The 20,334-nt window shown below is 34.9% G+C and overlaps 1 protein-coding gene across 9 annotated transcripts in view; it reads left to right on the top strand.

The window, feature by feature from the left end:
* Positions 1–18,476, top strand: part of Cdh18 (cadherin 18) — a 1,002,040-nt gene extending 983,564 nt beyond the window's left edge. For 7 of the 9 annotated variants that reach the window (XM_017591202.3, XM_017591201.3, XM_017591200.3 and 4 more), the window contains 2 exon segments: positions 9,626–9,877; positions 16,053–18,476. In XM_017591202.3, coding sequence (XP_017446691.1) covers positions 9,626–9,877; positions 16,053–16,543 — 743 coding nt within the window. In that variant the 3' untranslated portion in view covers positions 16,544–18,476. 9 annotated transcript variants of the gene reach the window in all.
* Positions 18,477–20,334: the final 1,858 nt, after the last annotated feature.

Consider the following 20,334-nt stretch of genomic DNA (forward strand, 5'->3'; position numbering starts at 1 on the left):
AATTGATATCTACAAATACATTAGTGTAAACATACATTATGATATTACCGAATTGTCACAAATTCAGGGCAAGAGAACTCAGAGGCTTTCCTATATGTTCAGCTTCCTTTTTTCTTGGTGAAAGCAACACTCATTCGAAAGAGATTTACCTCATCATCAGAGTGATATGACTTCGCATACAGAGGTGAGCAGTAAATGTTCCTTGCAGTGCTAAGAATACCCTGAAGTATTTGGCTGAGGACCTAAAAGATTCTACCCTCTTCACAATTATTAAAGTTCTAGTATTTTGAGCATCCAGTGTAGAATATTCTGTAAGTTTTGGCATTCATTCTAGAACTTTCACTTCATGGCAGTTTTTCATTCGTGCTATACCCCTTAATATAAACCCAAAGTTCTCTGCTTCTATGGCTCGGTTTCTAATGTCACTTTTTTAAACCTGCTAAAATTCTCTGCCCTTCACCATACAATGTTCTCATTAAGCATACTGTAACCTAAGATAAACATGGACAGACTGTACTAAATGGTTAGCTCTCCTGAGAGGAGTAGATACCTTGAAATTGCAATAGTAGTACATAACCTCATATGAATCTCTATCCATCCCTGAAAACTTTCCATTAAACGATTAAATAAAAATGTCTTTTTTTTGATATACCAAAATATCCATTGAGGTTTCCAAGAAGATGTTTAGGTGTTGGATAAATTCTAGGGTCTCTTATTATACTAGGAACATCTTGGGAGTCTGATCCATCTATCCAAGCAGTATGTGTGACATGATATGGTAGGTTTCATAGTTTGAATGAGAAATGTTCCTCAGAGCCTCCCATGTTTGAAAGCATGGCCCTCAGCAGGTGGGAAGCAGTCTCTCATTAGGGACGGATCAGACAGTGTAAATTCCTGCCTGCTTCAGGCTCTGCTGATCTGCTCTTGAATGGATGGCATCGTGATCTTCTAGCTTTTAGCTACTGCTTCCATGTTTCTGCTTCCTATCAGTGATGAACTCTCTGCTTCTAGATGTGCAACCTAAAATAAATTCTTCCTTAAGCTGCTGTTGTCCTTGATAGTTTATCACAGTAACAGAAAATTAACCCAAGCACTAGGGATCAAGTAACTAGAAATACCAAACTTAATAGTATGTACTACAGAGTTTTCTATTAGATATAAGAAAGGGAAAAAATATCTTACTAAATGAAAACTTAAACAGACAAATGAGGACGGAGAAAAGCCAGGAGTGTTCAGTGTTACATAATGAACCTCAGGCATGTAAAAAATGCTAAGATCAGGGAGAACAATCTTCCTCTAGGGAATACTACATGGTCTGGCCATACTACACCAAATCATCAAACATCATCCATGGGGAGATGTGTGTGTGTGTGTGTGTGTGTGTGTGTGTGTGTGTGTGTTTGTGTGATATATATTTAAATATATTGAGCAAATTATACTATATATGTGTAATAATAACTACAAAGTACAAAAAAGTAGCATTTTGAAAAGAATATCTTTATAAGCTGAGAAACCCTTCAACTTTACAAATGAGGAAAGAGTTTGCAAATTTACAGATAGTCAATTTAAATTGTAAAGAAAAAAGAATGGATAGGGTTTAGAGTGGATAGGGTTTAGACAGTCTTTTGCAAATTAGTAGCAAATAATCCGGAGTAGTTTTCAAGGTAGGACTCAAAAAAAAACCTCTCTCTCTCTCTCTCTCTCTCTCTCTCTCTCTCTCTCTCTCTCTCCATATATATATATATATATATATATGTATATATATATATGTATATATATATATATATATATATATATCCTCTCAGTGCTCAGAAAATGCACACCACTATGTTTGAGCTTTCATAAAGTTCCATAATGAAAATGCATTGTGACATTAAGGCAAATTCAAGATAAATAAGATCTCATTTATTTAAAAACAAAGTAAGAACTACTCACTATGTAATTGTTCTACTCCCAGAAAAAATGGACTGAGCACAGAATATAATTACCTGTAAATAAAGAATAATATAATAGAAAATAGAAAATCTGTTAAATAATAAGTATGCTTAGAAATTTTCAGCGATTACGCAATAGTGAAAGAGTCAAAGCCCCGCCTACTCGTCTTTGAAAGAAAGGCAGTCTGCACAGCATATCCTCTTCTGTCCGACTGACATTTCACACTGTTCCTCAGCGGGCGCTGCTCCAGTTCTCACTGCACCGCCAGTCAGCACCTCTCTTCCCTTCACAGCTTGGAATTTTTTTTTATATTTTATTTATTTTTTTTATTTTTTTGTCTAAGAGAAAAATCTGTTGTCAGCTCTTGGGTTAACACCGTTTTGCTCCCGCTACTTAATCTTTGAAGTGGTGTGTACTCTGCAGTGAGTATGTCAGACTGAGGTGTAAGCTGTGTGGAATTCACAGAATTAAATCGCCTGCCACTCCTGCTCCAGGGCCCTTGTTGTGTGGTTGAAGAAACAAGAATCCCAGGAGAGATGTGATTTGCAATGCAAGCCAGCAAACTGACTGCAGAGAGAGCATTTAGCATTCTGCTTGTAAAGTATTAGGAGTATGATTGGGCCAGATAGAGTGAGCACAGAGAACAGTTTTGAGCAAGGAGGTTTATACAGGTGACAGATGAATCCGTGTGTGCAATGCTTAGAAAAACCTATCAGGTGAAATGTTGCAGGTCTTGAAACATTTTACTTCTTGAAACATAATTTGTAAATTTGACAAAGTTGTATATTCTTCAAAATAACTAAATGAATCGTCATTCATCTCTTGGGCAGACATAATCAATTTGCTATCCACAGAAAACTTTGAGCTACTCTAAACAGAAATTCACAACATTCATCTGAAAACTTCTCCCTACTTCAATAAATAAATATGTATCACATGTGTTAAGATAATAAAATGGATAAATGCATATATATATATGTATATATAAATAAAAATTGGCCATGGCATATGATGCCCTCTTGTGATATCTATGTACCAAAGATATACATACATAGAAACATGTGAAAATATATGCCGAAAATATTACAAAAAGTAATTAAAAACCATCATAAAGAAAGTAAGTGTGAAACTGTGACCAGAAATGGACGAAACATTTGTTGTTTGAAATTCAGATTTTCCTTCTTGGACCTTCCCTTCTAACTGGTAAAATTTTAATTTTAACACTAAATTTATCTGTCCATCAAATAAGTTTAACTTTGAGGTTTGGCAGCTATAATAAATGAGCTGTAACCAAAATATCAGCTAACATATCATTAATAGATTAGATGAGGGCTCTGGTTTTAGAAGAACTTTGTTCATGGCTTTGTTAATATGTCAGAAGAACTTACTATTCTAATGTAAAGCCATCTGGTCTAATATGTTTCAGGAACTTCCTGCTAGGACTTTAGAGACTAGGTTTTATTTAATGAAAACAGATTTGGCGAACTAAATCCTAGGCCTCATTCTAACTGAAAAGCTATTCGTGAATCCTACAGAGTTTAGCAATGGGATAGATCATCTATAACTTTGTAACAGTGCCATCTACACAGTTTGTAGGATACTGAAATGCCTTGTGTCTTTAACATTTAAATTACACTCTATTTTATGTTTATGTGCATAGACAGTTGATGCTACACTTTATAAATTCGTATTGTTTTTAGTTCATTTTCATTCTCATTGCTGTAGGTAATACTGTAATAAAAATATTTAGCTTAGAACTTGTATGTTTCCCAGTCCATTTACATTGATCGCAGTAAATACTGCTTCAAATAAGATTGGCAATGGAATTATTCTAATGAGATTTTATGGTAATTTTCTAACATAAATAGCTAATTCTCTTAAATTTTTCTACATTTTTATTTGATATATATCTTAAAGTTATATATTTAACCATATTTTTAAAAAATAAATCTCTCACCAGGGAAGATGACTCTGATTTGTTTTTTTTTTCTAGTACCAAATAGTAAGCTCTGAAAACATATGCATTTAAGTAGCATTATACAATACATTCATACATTAACATATTTTACATTGTATATTCATATAGTTATAGATACTTATAGATATTAATATTACTAAAATATAGATATATTCGTGTTATGTCATTTATATGTGATATATATGCATATATAGATACACTCACACAGATATGTGATATATATACATATAAATATATATGTACACACATATATATAAAATCACATATTAAAGGGAAAGGAACCATGAATTTGTGAGGCAGCAAGGGTAAGAGCGCTGATACATAGTGTAGGAGGATTATTATAAAAGCAATGAGATGGATAAATGATGTAATTATATTTTAACTTCAAAAATTTTTTTAAAATATATAAATTATTTTAAAACAATAAAATATATTAAAACGATTATTTAATCATATTTACCCAAACCTGTCACTGCTGAATCAATACTCTATTGCTATTATGAAACTCTTGAAGGAATTAATAAGAAGGGAAAAAGACTCAGGAAGAGTCACGGCTTCAGAAGCTTCACCCTGTGGTCAGTTGGTCGAGCTGCTCTAAGTCTGAGGTGAGGCAAAGCATCAGGACATGCTTGAGGACAAAAAACTAGTCACCCAATGGCAGGAGGAAAGCAAGAACACACACAAAAAAAGGCGCACCTGTTAGCCTAACTTCCTCTCAGTAGCATCCTCCTGTAAAGGTCATGTGTGCGCAGGCTGGGGAACCAAGGCTTTATTACACTGATTTCAGAAGACATTGAAGAACAATGCTCTATTTCTAGTCTTTATTTTGTATTACTATTTTTTAAAAAAATTATTTTTGCCTTCATTGTATTATATTTAATTATTTTTGTAATATTATTTTTTCTTTCCAAGAATACATAATGAATTGCTTATATTTCAAAAGAAAAATATAATAATGGTTTGTGTGGGTAAAATTGGCGTTGTATTCACTGAAAACCTTCAGGAAAAATTGCATGTGGAATGATTCAGTCCCGACTATGTAGCTTTTAGTGTATCTTCTGATGCTCTTTCTTTCAAATTTCACACACTGGTATGCAATACAGTCATTTCGTATGAGACACATTAGAAGCCCTTGGGAGCTTTTGAGTGCTGTTTTTTATATATATTTCTTTAGCATTGTCAGCTGCATAGCAGTCAATATCCCCATAGTTTTATTTTTGGCCTTCAAATAAGAGCGCGCAGCTGGTGTTGTAATGTGCTTAATCTCGCCACCGAGCGTAAACATTTAAAATTCTGTTTTTATCCACAGGGTTTCAAGAAAACATTTAGTGATTTCTCCCATTCTTAAACAAAATAGTGCACACATAATCGCCCCTAAGTTACAAACCAAGCATCCAACATTCTCTAATGGATGCGGCAGACGCTGTACCCTGCTGAGTCACTTAACTCCTGTCAAGGAGGAGCTGAGGCATGTTTTTATTTTACAGTCGCTCTTCTTTCCCTGACCAGTCAAATCTCAGGGTCACCAGCTACTGACATTTATCTGGCTTCACCGGACAGAAGTGTGCTGCTCTCTGGCTGTAGACTTTCAGAGGGTGAATCCTGCAAAGTTAAACACTGAGCGTGCCATCCGACCCTGAAGTAGGAAAGTGTGAATTTCGACCATAGCAAGGAGTTTTAGGAGATCTTTTAGTATGAACAGAAAAAAAAATGTCCTTTTGTTCTCTCTGGACGTTTTAAGCATTGTTGATATGTGGTGTTATTTTTGTGCAGTAGTTTTAATCCATTTTCTCATCCCGGATTTACTAACCCACAGTCTCTCACCTCACAAGGAGAACAAAAGGAAAGCTGGCTCATTCTCTATGAAAAAAAAAGTCATAAAAAGTCACATAAAAAACATTCCATACATGTATCTTCGCTTTCTGTTCCCGAAGACACAGGCAGCCCATTTTACCTCATTCTATTCGTGGCAAAGAACCACAATAAGGCAGGAGTAACCTGCCCAACCTCTACATAAAGGGGAGTTGAGCATTTGAACAAATATAAAGACTAGAAATATGTGTCTACCATAAATGACTAAAGACTATCTTCAGGGACTGAAAATGTATTATCTTCCACACTGCCTCAGCTATTCAATGAGAAAAGCAATACCCCTTTGCAGGTATATAAGTAAACATGTCCCTTAGCATTTATATTTCAAAATTTTAACAGAGTAGCTTTTACCCCTATAATAACATTATATCGCTATGCTGAATTTATGAATTGTTTGGTATTTAGTCTTTGTGTCTTATGTTTTAGGACCCAACTGTCTCCTTATTCATAACTACCTCTTCATTCTCCTGAGACTGTCTGTCAATATAAATCATGGAGATTGTGAGCTGACTAGGAATATGCTTGTCATGTATAAGATTCCATATTCCTCTTTCTGCGTCTCAAATGCTGTTATAAACTGACTGACTCACCTGCCTGGCTAATGTTTTCTTATTTTACCCTTCTCTTAAATTAACACTCATGTTCTTCATAAGATTTTCTGATAGCATGATATTCATTTTTGTTCCTTTGTTTTTATATTTTCTTCTTAGTGTTTTGTGTGCATTGTTGTAGAGGCATATAACCTTTCTGTATAGTTAATGGTCTAATGGACTGAAGATGTTTTGACTATTGATATCAAAATATTGATAAAATCTTGACCTAAGAGATATTTTCTTAATGAGAGTGATAAACATGAAAAAAAACTCAAAAATGTTACTATACTATATTTAATAAAATAAATTTAATTGATAGATTTCTAGGCTCATCTGAAAGCTTTCTCTATACAGTATGTGTGTTAAGTGTAGTAACTAACACAATTTTGAGAAGTTATTGTGAATCTAAAAGAAGAATCTTTAGATTCTTGTAATTATTTGGAATTCAAATGTTTATGACGGGGAAGGGTGGCAGATGGTCGGAGGATGTCCTTACAGGGTGCAAATGAGAACCCACTGATATGTTGGATGGTAGGTTGAAGTTTTGGCAGATAGACAAGTGAGGCCACAGGATGTTTGCAAACCTAAATGAACTGACAGAGTCCAGAGCTCGATCAGTGAAATTGGAGTCATTCTTGGGGTTTTGTGAAGGAGAAGGCAAGAGGCAAAGAGGGAATGACTCTTTTCCAAGAGCCCAGTAGGTCGTGCTGAAGAAGGTTTGCATTTGGTCAGTTTGTTTTCCTTTTAACTTTGTAATACATGGCAATGTAATAAGAAACTGACAGAAGATAAATTATGGATGAGCACAGTTTATATCAAAGCCTGTTATGTAAGCAAAGCTTTATAGGAAATTGAGATAAACTTGAGTCATGCCTGGGCTTGAATAATTAATTTATGGATAGTTCTTACAGCTTCAGGAGAACCAGGGAATATTGAGGATATAAAATCTTAAGTATTCTTGTATCTGGATGGGGCAGTACTCAACTGTCATCAGATAAATAACAAAACTTAAACATTTGCTCTAATTAGATACACAACAGAGAATCTCAAATGTTTCTACTGCTGTACTGGGTTTAGGAAGATTGTTTCTATTGTCTATTTGCCTGTGCCTCATACAATTTATCTTTAAAACTTCATTATAAAAAGGAATAACTAGGATGAAATGACTAGGAATACATATATATATATTAGTTTTCCCTTCAAGATTTTATTTTTGAATACTCCCTAAGATGTGTTGGATGTAAAAATGAATCTTATTACCTATTGAAAATGTATTTAAAGGATGTCTTATTTCAACTTTATTTCCATTTAGCTTACTAAAAGAAGGTCAGATATTCAGATCTACTATGTGGGATTTAAAAACAGTGGGAAATATCCATGCTTTATGGCCAATAGCATTTTCTGTTGTGCTACTTCTAGTCTATAGCCTTCTATCATTACTGAAATAGAGGTTGAAATACAGAACCTATTTCATGATATATTTTTACTATGAATATAGTCATTAAAATAACATAATATTGGGGTTGTGGATTTGGCTCAGTGGTAGAGCGCTTGCCTAGGAAGCACAAGGTCCTGGGTTCGGTCCCCAGCCCTGGAAAAAAGAAAAAAAATAACATAATATTATCAATTAAAATATTTCTTGCACTCCACAGCTCTATAAATAAACAATTACAGTGGATATTATTGCTTTTAAAAGGCTTTGAATTTCACGACTTCTAAGGCATCACAATATTATTACATCTGCACATAAAATATTGTACACAAGCTCAGGCACTCACCATATTCAGCCAGTAGGCTTTCAAACTCATTTCCGAATAAGAAATTTGTTTGTATAATGAATAAGGAGTACTTTTAAAGGAGTAAATTGGGTTCGTTAGTATTTCTGCACTGAATCATAGTGCATCTGCTGCAAACACAATTACCTTAATATATTCTGGAAGAAATTTAGCAGTTTCTGGGTTTATTAAAGACATTTGGCTCATTTAAATGTATACTGGACATGTATTCTTCTTACTATTCTAAAATTTTTGTCATAATTTGTTAAAATTTTATGATCATCTTATATAGTTACTCAACACACTATTGGATTAAAATGCCACTTTAAATATAGTAGATTAAATGTGTGCCTTATTTATATGTATATAAAATTCCATATTATATATATGGAAAAGATGATAGATGGAGAGATATATGAATAGAGAAATATTGATGTAGACAATATAAATCTATCAAATAAGCTAAAATGATAATGTAATAATTTAGCACCTGTCCTATACTTGGTAGCTTATATTTTATTGCACCTTTGAGGCTCTTTTCTAAAGTTCAGAGTTCCTTCTTTAAGTTCAGTGAGTGTTGCATCAAGTATATTTTTGTGTGGTTCCACTGGAGGAAGGATATCCCCTGTCTGGGCTCATTATTCTGCTGTGCTAAGCCTTTCTAGGTGAGAGGCTATTGTTTCTTAAATTCTCTTTTCCTTTCAAAAGTCATATCCTTAGCTGAAAAGAAAAGGCAAACAGCTTAATGTCACCTCCAAAAAGTTCTCTTGAAAGCTCAAAGTACCATTAAATAGTTCCCATTTCTTTTGCTGCTAATCACATTTAGCTCTAATTCTAGTGCTTATCCTCACCAAAAATGCAAACAGTCAAGGGGTTCAGTTGTGCTATACAAGGTCTATAACTAGGTAAGATCACTGACCTTTTCCCTACAGCCTGCACGGTACCTTCCATTACTATGGTGGACAGTGGGAAAGAAAGCCTGCAGCTTGGTTTCTTTGTGTTCTCTCTAAAGAATATTCAGTAAGAGTCTTACTGCCTAGTTGTGTTGTGCATTCAAATTCAATGGAAAGAAAGAGAACTTAGAAGTTTACTGAAAGAGTAGAAATGCCTCCCCAATCTCTGAACACCAGTCTTTCTGTTTCAGAAGTTTCCAGGACCTTATACTGGCTTCATGCCCTGTGTACTCTAACTGTTTTACTTACTATGTCTGTGTCCAAAATGTTTACACTGTTTTTTCTTCTGCTCTTTCATTTCACTCTATCCTTATTCCTAAAGGTGGCTATATTAACTTCTCAAATATGTCCCTTAATTGGATAGTATTTGCTATTCTTTTAATAGTTTCCCCTTCGTGTTGTACTGTCCATTTTATAAGCTAAACAACTTGCTTATACCTATTGTGTCCATGAAAGGAAATGCGAACCTTCAATGGCAGATTTACTGAGTGTATTTTGTTCTGCTTATGTCTGTCATAGATAACACAGCCAGCATTCTGACAAGGCGGAGGAGATTTAGTCGAACTATGCAGGATGTGTATTATCTGCCCATTATGATCTCTGATGGTGGAATCCCCTCTCTCAGCAGCAGCAGCACCCTCACCATCAGGGTTTGTGCATGCGAGAGAGATGGGCGCGTTCGGACCTGCCATGCAGAAGCCTTCCTGTCCTCCGCTGGTTTGAGCACAGGAGCCCTAATCGCCATTCTTCTCTGTGTTGTCATTCTTCTAGGTAAGCGACCTCAATTGTGATAAGTAGAGCAAGTCTATGAAAGAGCTGAAGAGTAAGGCATACATATGTGGATAAGAAACATAGCACCATAGATTTTCTGGGGATGAACCTTCACAATGCTGAAGCTGTAAATGCTTTGATAAGGTGTATATCAGCATACTATGAGTTGAGCTATAGAAAACTTCATGACGCGTTGTGTTAAAGTCAAATAACTTTTGATGTGTGTGTGTGTGTGTGTGTGTGTGTGTGTGTGTGTGTGCGCGCGCGCGCACGCTCGCGCATTTCGGTTGCATCAAGAAACAATGTGTCTTGTAGAGTGTACCCTAAATCTTTTTGAGTTTAATACTAGAGAAACACTTTTTACAAGTGACATAGCAAGAGAACATGTGTAGAAATGAAAGACAAGGACTGTCCTGGGTACAGGTATATTGAAATTGTTAAAAAAAATAGGATAAAAGAATAGAACTGTAAAGAAGTCCAGGAAAAGGAAAGGAAGTAGAAAAGAAAATGAGTAACATATAGTATATGAAAGATAAAAATAATACCAAAGAAAACAAACAAATGAATTATACAACAGGTCTTCAGATAATGTCAGGAACCAATTAGAGGTTAAATAACTTGATTAGAAATTATTCCTGACATTCAACCACATGGCACCAGGTGTTTTAGTGCAGTATACTAAGAACCCATTCATCACTGCAATAAGATTTTTCATTTAGACTTTTATAGTAATACATACAATACAAGAAAGCAGAGACAATCAGACCTTTGAAATTGTGTTCCTTTGTCTACTCATTAAACAATTGCTAATTTATTTAGGAATTAATAATGTATTTTTTGTCTTTAAAGAATGAAAAAGTCACACAAATACACACACACACACATACACAGACACAGACACAGACAAAGAAACACACACAGAGACAAACACACACACATGCACATACTCACACACACACATACACACAGAGAGAGAGAGAGAGAGAGAGAGAGAGAGAGGAGAGAGAGAGAGAAAACAAAACCAAAGAAACAAAACCCAACACAACAGTGCAGCTAGAGGAACTATGGAACGTCTGTCTCATATTCTAGAGCATGTCAGAAAATCCAACCTGCAATTTCAACATGACATCTTCCAATACTTTGCTGTTAAGAATAATCTCATTTGGAGGAAACATGTTCTTTTACATTCATTTTTATTATCATGTAACTCTGCTCATATCTTAAGACAAACATCTTTATAATCGTTGAAAGGTTCAGGTAATTCTGAGATAAGTTATGTTTTCACATTTTTATTATTTTAATATCATCTTTCATCTCACAAAAACAATATTTGATCACCTTCTAGTAACATATTTTAGTCTCTAGGTTAACTTGTACATTTGCAAATATTGTGTTACATGAAGGAAGAGTGAGATGAAACTATTTGAAATGTTTTTAATTAAAATGAAATGTTTTCAAAGATTTTGGAAAATATTATAGAATTTTTATTTATGCCTTCATTTAAATAATCATCAGTTTTTAATTTATATCTTTTATTGAATTGTTACTGTTCAGAAAAAACAGAATACTAGACACAATTTCATCATGTGCAATTTGAAATAATTTCTAATTGCACTGAATTCTCCAGGTAGAGTGGAGTACAGAGAAATTTCATCCTACCACCTGAAATTCTAGTATTCAATCTTTAAAGCTAGTCAAATTGTGAAATTAATACTCTAATATGGAAAATTGTGTCATTTATAATTATAAACATATAAGCAGCTACATAAAGCTAATTTTGCTCTTTACCAATAATGAATTGTGAGCTCACGTTTTTTCTTTCAGATGTTCTTTATACCTAAACACAGAAAAAAAGTAATACAAACCAAATGAATATTAATGACATCCCTCATATTTCATAATGTGTATTTCTGTGGGGTTATAGAGAAACTTGTCTTATCATCTGCCTTTTTATTTGCATAGATTCTATTCACCAGTCAATCGTGCTGGTGTCCACAGAGCCCAACTTTATTTTTTTTTCTATTTTTTTTTCAGAGCTGGGGACTGAACCTAGGGCCTTGAGCTTGCTAGGCAAGCGCTCTACCACTGAGCCAAATCCCCAACCCTAGAGCCCAACTTTAAATGATGCACTTTTGTGTCCTGAGTCATGTCACTTTGTCTCGAGCAGATTTTAAAATCTTGATTGTTTTTAATACATGGTATTGTTAATTTTAATAATTAAATTTTAATAATTAAATGATCATATTAATTTCTATTCCTAAATTTATCCCAGATGCTCTCCACCTCCTGTGCAATGTCATTATCCCCTCTCTGTCTCTGTCTCTCCCTCTTACCCACATAGAACACACACACACACAAACACACACACACACACACACACACACACACACACAACACATCGGGTACAGTTTTAAGAGACATATTTTCTATAATGAATGGGAGACCATTTGGAGTTGTATCTTGTGACAGAATTAGAGTTCAGTACTTAAAGTAGGGTATGCCTTTTCCCACGGAAGAGCCTCACACTGATTTTCCAACATCAATCTTTTATTGAATAGAGACACCAATACAGTTCTTGCTAGCCTACAACTTCTCCCAAACAGTGACCAGTTCAGGAGCTGACAAAGAAGATTCTGACACTAATAGCATCTCCAAGATCACTTAAAAGCACATGGTTTTTGCATGGCCACTCTCATATTGTTCAATAATCTTGACTATCAATTAACATTATGAATAATTATATGATATAAATGATTAATAAATAATAACATTAATCCATCAGATTAGGATAGATTAGGTGGCATGAGTAATACAGTGGACTGAGAACAGTAAAGGGAGGGGGAGAAGTAGGTGCACGGGGAAAGAAGAATATGTGAAAGTGCAGAAGTCTGAGCTTATACTGTCAGTCTGCTCTCAATTAAATAATCCCAAGAGACTCTCAGTATCTGAGTTGGAAACTTTACAGCGGAAACTGCCATAACCAGAGGCTGCCAATAGCATTTGTGGAGCTAATCAAAATAATCGCTGTGATTGCCACTTCATTTCTACCACATTTAATACCGAGATATTTTGGCATAGAAAAGAACCAACAGACATTTAGGGATAAACAAATCTGTGTTAATATCCATGTACATAGAGTGTGTTGTGATTCAGCATACAATAGAAACAAATGCAATCCACACAAGCGTTATGGATGAATGTAGAAAACCCTGAACACACCAAATATGGAGATGATAAAAATTCATGGGAAAAATAATTCAAAAAGCCAGTGCAAATTCTACTTACCTAAATTTGCATTTCCTTGGCAGTAAAATTAATAAACGAAGCAGAACACATTTACGTGAATTTTTGTTGATAAAAAGATTGAATCATGGTGGCTGGAAAATTGTCTTAGCAGGTAATAGTAGTTGTTTTCATTAAAAAAGACCTGAATTCAATTCCCAGCACTACCTGTTTTCTCCATTCGTGACTCCAATTCTGGGGCGTTGCACCACCATCTAGTGACATTTCTTGGTACTGCATGCGAATGGTGCACAGGTTTACATGTGAGAACATACACAAAATTATACTAAATAAATAATTTAAAAATATATAATGTCAGTTTCAAAAGGAGGCTTCATGTGTAGAGTGGATCTCTGGTGTCCATAAGTTTCTGAGTTCAATTCCCAGGACGATGTAAACTAGGCACAGGAGAACACATCCATATCAAAGCTCTCATGAGAAGCTGGTGGGAGAATAAGGAATTCAAGATGGTCCTGTTCTACAAAGCAAGGCTGAGGAAGCTTGAGCACCATAAGACTATGCCTCAAAAATACTTAAGTAGCAATAGTAACAATAATCCCAGAGTCTTCGTAACTTTTAAACTAAGAGATTAAAAGCAATTTAACCAAGTAAGGAAAAACAATAAAGAATTAAAACATGTCAAAAGTACAAGAAATTGTTGAATTTCCTTACTTTCAAATAGCCCATGATGGTTTACAATATTAAACAATGAAGCCAAATTCACTCCTTTTATTTTATAACAACATGACTCTTTGATATTGTATTTCCCAAGGACATATTATAAAATGGCATACCCATATTATAGTCATAATTCTAAAGACTGTGTGGATTAGTTGAATATCTTAATTTGATTTCCAGGACTTCGAAATTTTGTCTCTTTAGTAACTCAATATATTTGGCATCTTTACTCATGACCTTAAAATGATGTGCTTTTGTTCATGGGATTTGATGCAATTATTTAGTTTCAGTTTCAATTTCTCAAAACGTTCTCAAGAACAATTAGGTAGAGTACTAATAACAAACCGGAAATGGTTTTTAAGAAAAACTTACCAGTAATGTTCTTAGAAATGCTATTTGTACCATAAGGAGTTACTAATCACCTAGCACGATGCTGCTTTCATGCAAATGTCTTTGTTCACCACCCAAACAAGATTCTGTGTCACCTGCTCCAAGAATAGAGGTTTGTCAAATACAAGTCAAAACTGCTAGTGCCCTGATGTAGTCTGTTTGTTTCAATTATCTTTTCTGAGATAACTTGAATATACCTGTAACTAGAAAGACAATGTATGAATATAAATGACACATGAATACAACATCAGTTTGAAAACTATGCAGTGGAAAAATTATCTGTGTTTTTACTAACAGTATGTATGTATCAGATATGGGAGTCACTGACTAGCAATAGTTAATTCCTGTATCTACATGAGAAACATTAAATTTGAGGTTTAAATATCTGCTTTTATATTTTGAAACAACTTATTACCTTGAAATATAAAGGTGGCCCAGTACCTAAGAGTACTTGTTCTTCATGCAGAGGACACACATTTAGTTTCCATAATCCATATTATATCTTAAACAGGGACTCCAGCTCTGTCTTTCTAGTGTCCATGGGCCCAGGCATGCGTGGGATTCACTTATGTGAATGCAGGAATAGAAAATACATGCATTAAAATGCATTTCATAAATCTAAAAAACACTTATTCTGGATATTTTCTTAATATATCCATAATAAAACACATAAGAAACCATAGCTTAAGAAACATAATATTATCCTCCACATTTAATTATGTAAATGCGATCAACCCAAATATTTAAGCATTTGAATTAAAAAGAACAAGTGTTCTTAAGCCTGCAATTGTGTTTATTTCTTTTCCTTTTAAAAAATAAAATATTCAAAAATTACTATAACAAAGCCTAACCTAAGTCCTTTTTATTTAATTAAGTATAAAGGCATAAAACATTGGAGAAGAACCAAAGCCAAGTGACCAAGGCTTATTTCTATGACTTTGCCCAGTGCTTGCAACATTAGTAAATACTGTCAGTGAAAGAGCTTAATCCACAGTCTCACTGACCGCATGCCTAAGTGTGTGTGCACAAAAAGTAGCATGTGCACACAATGTGTTCATCATAGAGTGGGAAATCCTACTACAAATACCATTAGCCTTGGCTTGACATTGTTATTTATTCTCTTAGTTCCATCTCACATCTTTCTCAGTAAGTCTGTAGGTTGTTTGACAATTTCCCCCTCCTTCCTCTCTGCTTCTTCATTTTACGATTGAATAGAACCACAGCCCTTCTGTGAGGAAAACCTAAGTTATATGAGGAATATCACAAAATAAACATTTTCTATATAAAACAACTTGTGTATAAACAAAGTAAAATTATCATGAAGCTTTATAGAAAAAGGTCAGCTATTAGCACTTGATTGTGTAAGTCAAAGGCACAGAATACAAGAGAAGCCATACATAATGAACCTGCATTAACTTTCTCCAAAGGACCAAACCTTCTCAGGTTAGAAAGACTTATAGGTCCATTTCCTGATTTCTGCGAATCTACATAAAATGATTATTTGTGAATTATTAACGTGTTTATTCCAGTCAAAAGTTTGTACCATTTTCTTTTGATCACACTAGGCAATGGAAGGCTATTGTTTATACTGTGGTAAGACTCAAGAAATACACTTAGCCAAGGAGAACACTGATGTTTCAGAGATCGGCAAATCTACAATGATGGTTGAGGTTTAGACAGTCTGTGGTATTATTCAGTAGTTGATTCAGATCAAGGTGGTGTTGCTTTACAAACTCTAGAGGGTGTAGAAATTGGAACTGGAAAGTACTGATAGCCGGAGCTGAATTCTTCTGTTAACTTTATCCCGTTTCCATTTTTCCTTCAGCCATTGTGGTCCTTTTTATCACCTTGAGGCGCAGCAAGAAAGAGCCCTTGATCATTTCAGAGGAGGATGTGCGAGAGAACGTGGTGACTTATGATGACGAGGGAGGAGGCGAGGAAGACACTGAGGCCTTCGACATCACAGCTTTGAGAAATCCTTCCGCTGCAGAGGAGTTCAAGTACCGCAGAGACATTCGGCCTGAAGTGAAGCTCACTCCTAGACATCAGACATTGTCCACCCTGGAGAGCATAGACGTTCAGGAGTTTATTAAGCAAAGACTGGCAGAAGCAGACCTGGACCCCAGTGTACCCCCTTATGACTCTCTTCAGACTTATGCCTACGAGGGTCAGAGGTCAGAAGCTGGATCTATCAGCTCACTGGACTCTGCAACCACGCAATCAGACCAGGATTATCACTACCTTGGAGACTGGGGGCCTGAGTTTAAAAAGTTAGCTGAACTCTATGGAGAAATAGAATCTGAAAGAACAACTTAGGGGGTTAATTCTTTCTCTTCTTTTCTTTTCTTTCTTTTTTTCTTTTATTTTTTTCTTTCTTTTTCTTTTTTTTTCTTTTTGGAGCTATGTAGAATTTGCTTCCTGACCAAGTGGAGATATGACCTCAATATGACAAGGAAGTCGAGCAGAAACAGTACTTGGAACTGAGCAAGCTGTACACAGCTCCTGTAGAAACAAGTGTCCTTTTTATGATCAAAAAATGGGTTATTTAATTGGAAGAAAGTCGACTATTAAATAATAATAATAATGATAACAGAGGAAAAAGCTATTGTTTCTTGTATATATTTTCAAACGCTCAATAAAGTCTATGGTACTGTTTAATTAAGAATAACTGAACAAAGCCAAACAGTGGATATTTATTTCATGATGTTGTGACTTATTTTTTCCAAAGCAAAATTAAACAAAGGAGGTTTAAAATCACTGTCAGGCCCTTGCACTGAACATGGACACGTACAGAGGTAGTCACAGCCTCCTTTCCTGTTTTCTGGGTAGAACTTCCAGACCCCTAGTCTGTTACTGTAACAGATCTCATTATCCTGTTCCTTTGCTGAAAATCCATGAAGTACCCCTTAAATTCCAGGCAACTCTGACATGGACTTGAATATCCCGTTTTCCTCAGCCCTCCCCACTTCTTTTCTCCACACAAAGCTGATGGAGCACGGGGAATTGCTGCCTGCACTATGACATATGCAACTTCAGTGCGCCGGACATGCACTGTTCTCAGCACGGAGACAAAGTTCTCTGTCCTACCCATAGTACGTTCTGTTAACAGGAGATGCCCGATTCAAATTGATAGAATGAAAGAACTCTGATCATCAGATACGTCAGGGAAGTTTCGATTTAAACTCTAAACCTCATCATGCATAAAACATTGAAAACCTTTCTTTTTCTGTTTTTATTCCCTTTCATTTTAAAAAGTACATTTCTACCTTAAATTGGTTGTCTTTTTTTTTCCTGACCCGTTTATACTTCACCATGGTTCACTTATATCCATTCGAGATAGTCATCCGTCATGTGTATGTCGCTTAGTTTGATCACGTTGTAGCATTTCTTGTTCTTGAGCCACCTTCTTCCTTCTCAGCTTCCCCGGTTCATCCTTGCACATGTGGTATTTACAAGAGAATACATAGTAGCAGGCCAAAGAAGTGAAGGAATCACTCAGCTGACCCCTGAAGAGATCCCAAGGGTCTCTGAATTTCAGGGTCCCCAACTGCAGTATGAAAATGGTAATGATTTTCCTGCCTACCTCACAGGGCTGTTGTGAGGGAAAAGCAGGCCTGGTAGAACTCTTTGACAAGTGCAACGTATTTTGCCTCCTGAAGATTTGCACATACCTAAATGACCAATACTATTAGCTGCAACAGATAGGCATACACGAACTTCACTAGACAATGATCTTATGATGAGAAAATTTTATGAAACCATCAAGATTAAAACTACTGTTAACATCAATATGTAATATACAATACTAATAATTTAATATTTTCCAAAATCTCATTTTCTTTATAACTTCTTGGGGCTTTTTAAACTTTTATTTAAGGAATATTTTATTCCCTTGTTCTGGGGGCTTTATGTAAAAAAGAAATAGAACATTAAGGTACTACACTTTGAAATTACCTCGTCTATGTATTCCTGGTTAATTGGGATTTTTAAACACATAAGGTATAAACTATTTGAAGGAATATATGTTTTTCATTTAATCTTTAAATTTATTATATTATAATGTCCCCAAATGTTCTATGGTGTTTCTTGATTCCACCCTTGTGCAAATTTTGGGACTGTGCCTCTGTCTGAATCTGCCTTGTGCTGTCTTATTCCAGTTCTGAGGTTTGGGAACTGAGTTTCATTTGAATAACTCTCAGTTTGTGTTCTAAGCCTGAGGAATAAAGTGGAATCCAAGCCTTTTACAACATCTTAGCTTCCCCGACGCTGCTTTATCATTTCTAAACACCATAACAGGGTGCATTCCTGTGTATGGCTAAAAGCACAGAGAGGTTGGGGGAACAGTCTACATCTACTCAGTCTGATTGTGCTAACAAGGAAGCATCCATTACCTGAGGAGAGTGTACTCCTCGTTCAACGCAGTGAATCTAGATGTTATCCGTCTTTACTATGAGACGGCCAAGAGAGTCTGGTCTTAACTCCATTCAAGATTTGAACTGAGATTCTGCAAAATTTACTAATATTTTAAATGTATAAATATATTCACCAGGTTACTTCACAAAGGAGTGCTTACACGATGAAATCATATGCATCCTTTCAACTCTATCAAAGTCAATGTCTACTCTAACACTATAAGTATTAAAATCTTTCCATAGTTTTTTTTTGAATGAGGGGTTACACTGCTACTTAATTCTAAATACATATTAATTATAATGATATATTGCTTCTAACTCTCTCACATTATTCTAAGTATGAAGATAAATATGGTCCTTTTCTAGTCTGGAAGTACTTTTATTTCCTGTAAAATTTAATAAGGTCAATTGTGGTCCTACATTTAATATGGACTCTGAAAGTAAAAAATGGTTTAATTATTTTAAGTACAAACCGGTTTCACGGTTCTATTTCTACACTTTGAATCAAGAAAATAGCAATTAAAAACCATGCTCTGTAAATTGGTCACTCACTCAACCCTCAATAGGGTATTTTTTTAATCTATAGTTTAATAAATATGGAAGGCATATTCCATAGAGTTTAGAGAGCTATCTACATATGGACTCTTTGCTCCCTTTAACTGCAAGAAATAGTTACACACCAGTGATGCCTTGTGGGATATTTCTCAAATCAGACTTGCTACTTCCTGACATAAATACAGTATCAATTTACTATCAATGTACCATTTATTTTATAGACACATTCTGTACAAATGGGGGTCCATAAAACTAAAGGAATTACTAATGGAAAATATTTTTCTTTACCTTAGGTGTTTCTTGGCAGCTTTTATCAGTAGTGGGGAGAGTCTGAGAATTATTATTATTATTGTTTTTTTAGAAACCACTAAAGAGTATGTCAGAAATGCATGCTATGCTGAATATGTTGAAATAGTAAGTGAACGTCAAAGGGATTAAAGATGAAATTGTGGCTAAAGTAAAGCTCCATATCGAAGTAAACTGTCATTGCCGATGACTAGGCACAAAGAGGAAATGACCATGAAATCAATTGCCAGCACACCCATGTATGCTCATATCTTGTTGAAGAGTATTTGGAGTTGAAGATATAACTCAGAACAAAGACTAGAATGCTAAAACACAAATGTGCTCCCAATATAAAACCAAAGTGGAAGCTTCACTCTGCATAGATGATTCAAAATGAAATTATTAGGTTTTGTCTAGCCCAATATACAACTTACATTGTTGTCATTTTGCAGATATACTACAGCTATGGTAAAACAAATTTGTACGTGTTAAGAAATAGAGAAATTATCACAGAAGTACTAATCAGAATCTTAGTCCTGATGTTTTAATGGACAGAACATAGCTACTGAATTCTAATGAGGGCTTTGATAGACAGTACACTGACATTTAACTAGAAGTATATTTACAAGACAGTTTCATAGTGAGTCAGCCACTTTCAAGAAAAAGAAAGTAGTAATACACTAACTCTAAAATAGTTGTGACTGTTTCTTATAGACCTTATACAATAGATTGATTTGGTGTCTGGTTTTCAGTTCAGTTGATCCTAGGGAAAAAAAAAAGAATCCAAGATTCAGATAACTTGGATTACACAAAATAAAAGTCATTTGTTAAATAATCAAGAGAAAGAGTCATGCT

This window comes from Rattus norvegicus, chromosome 2 (assembly GCF_036323735.1).
Source record: "Rattus norvegicus strain BN/NHsdMcwi chromosome 2, GRCr8, whole genome shotgun sequence".
Lineage (NCBI taxonomy): Eukaryota > Metazoa > Chordata > Mammalia > Rodentia > Muridae > Rattus > Rattus norvegicus.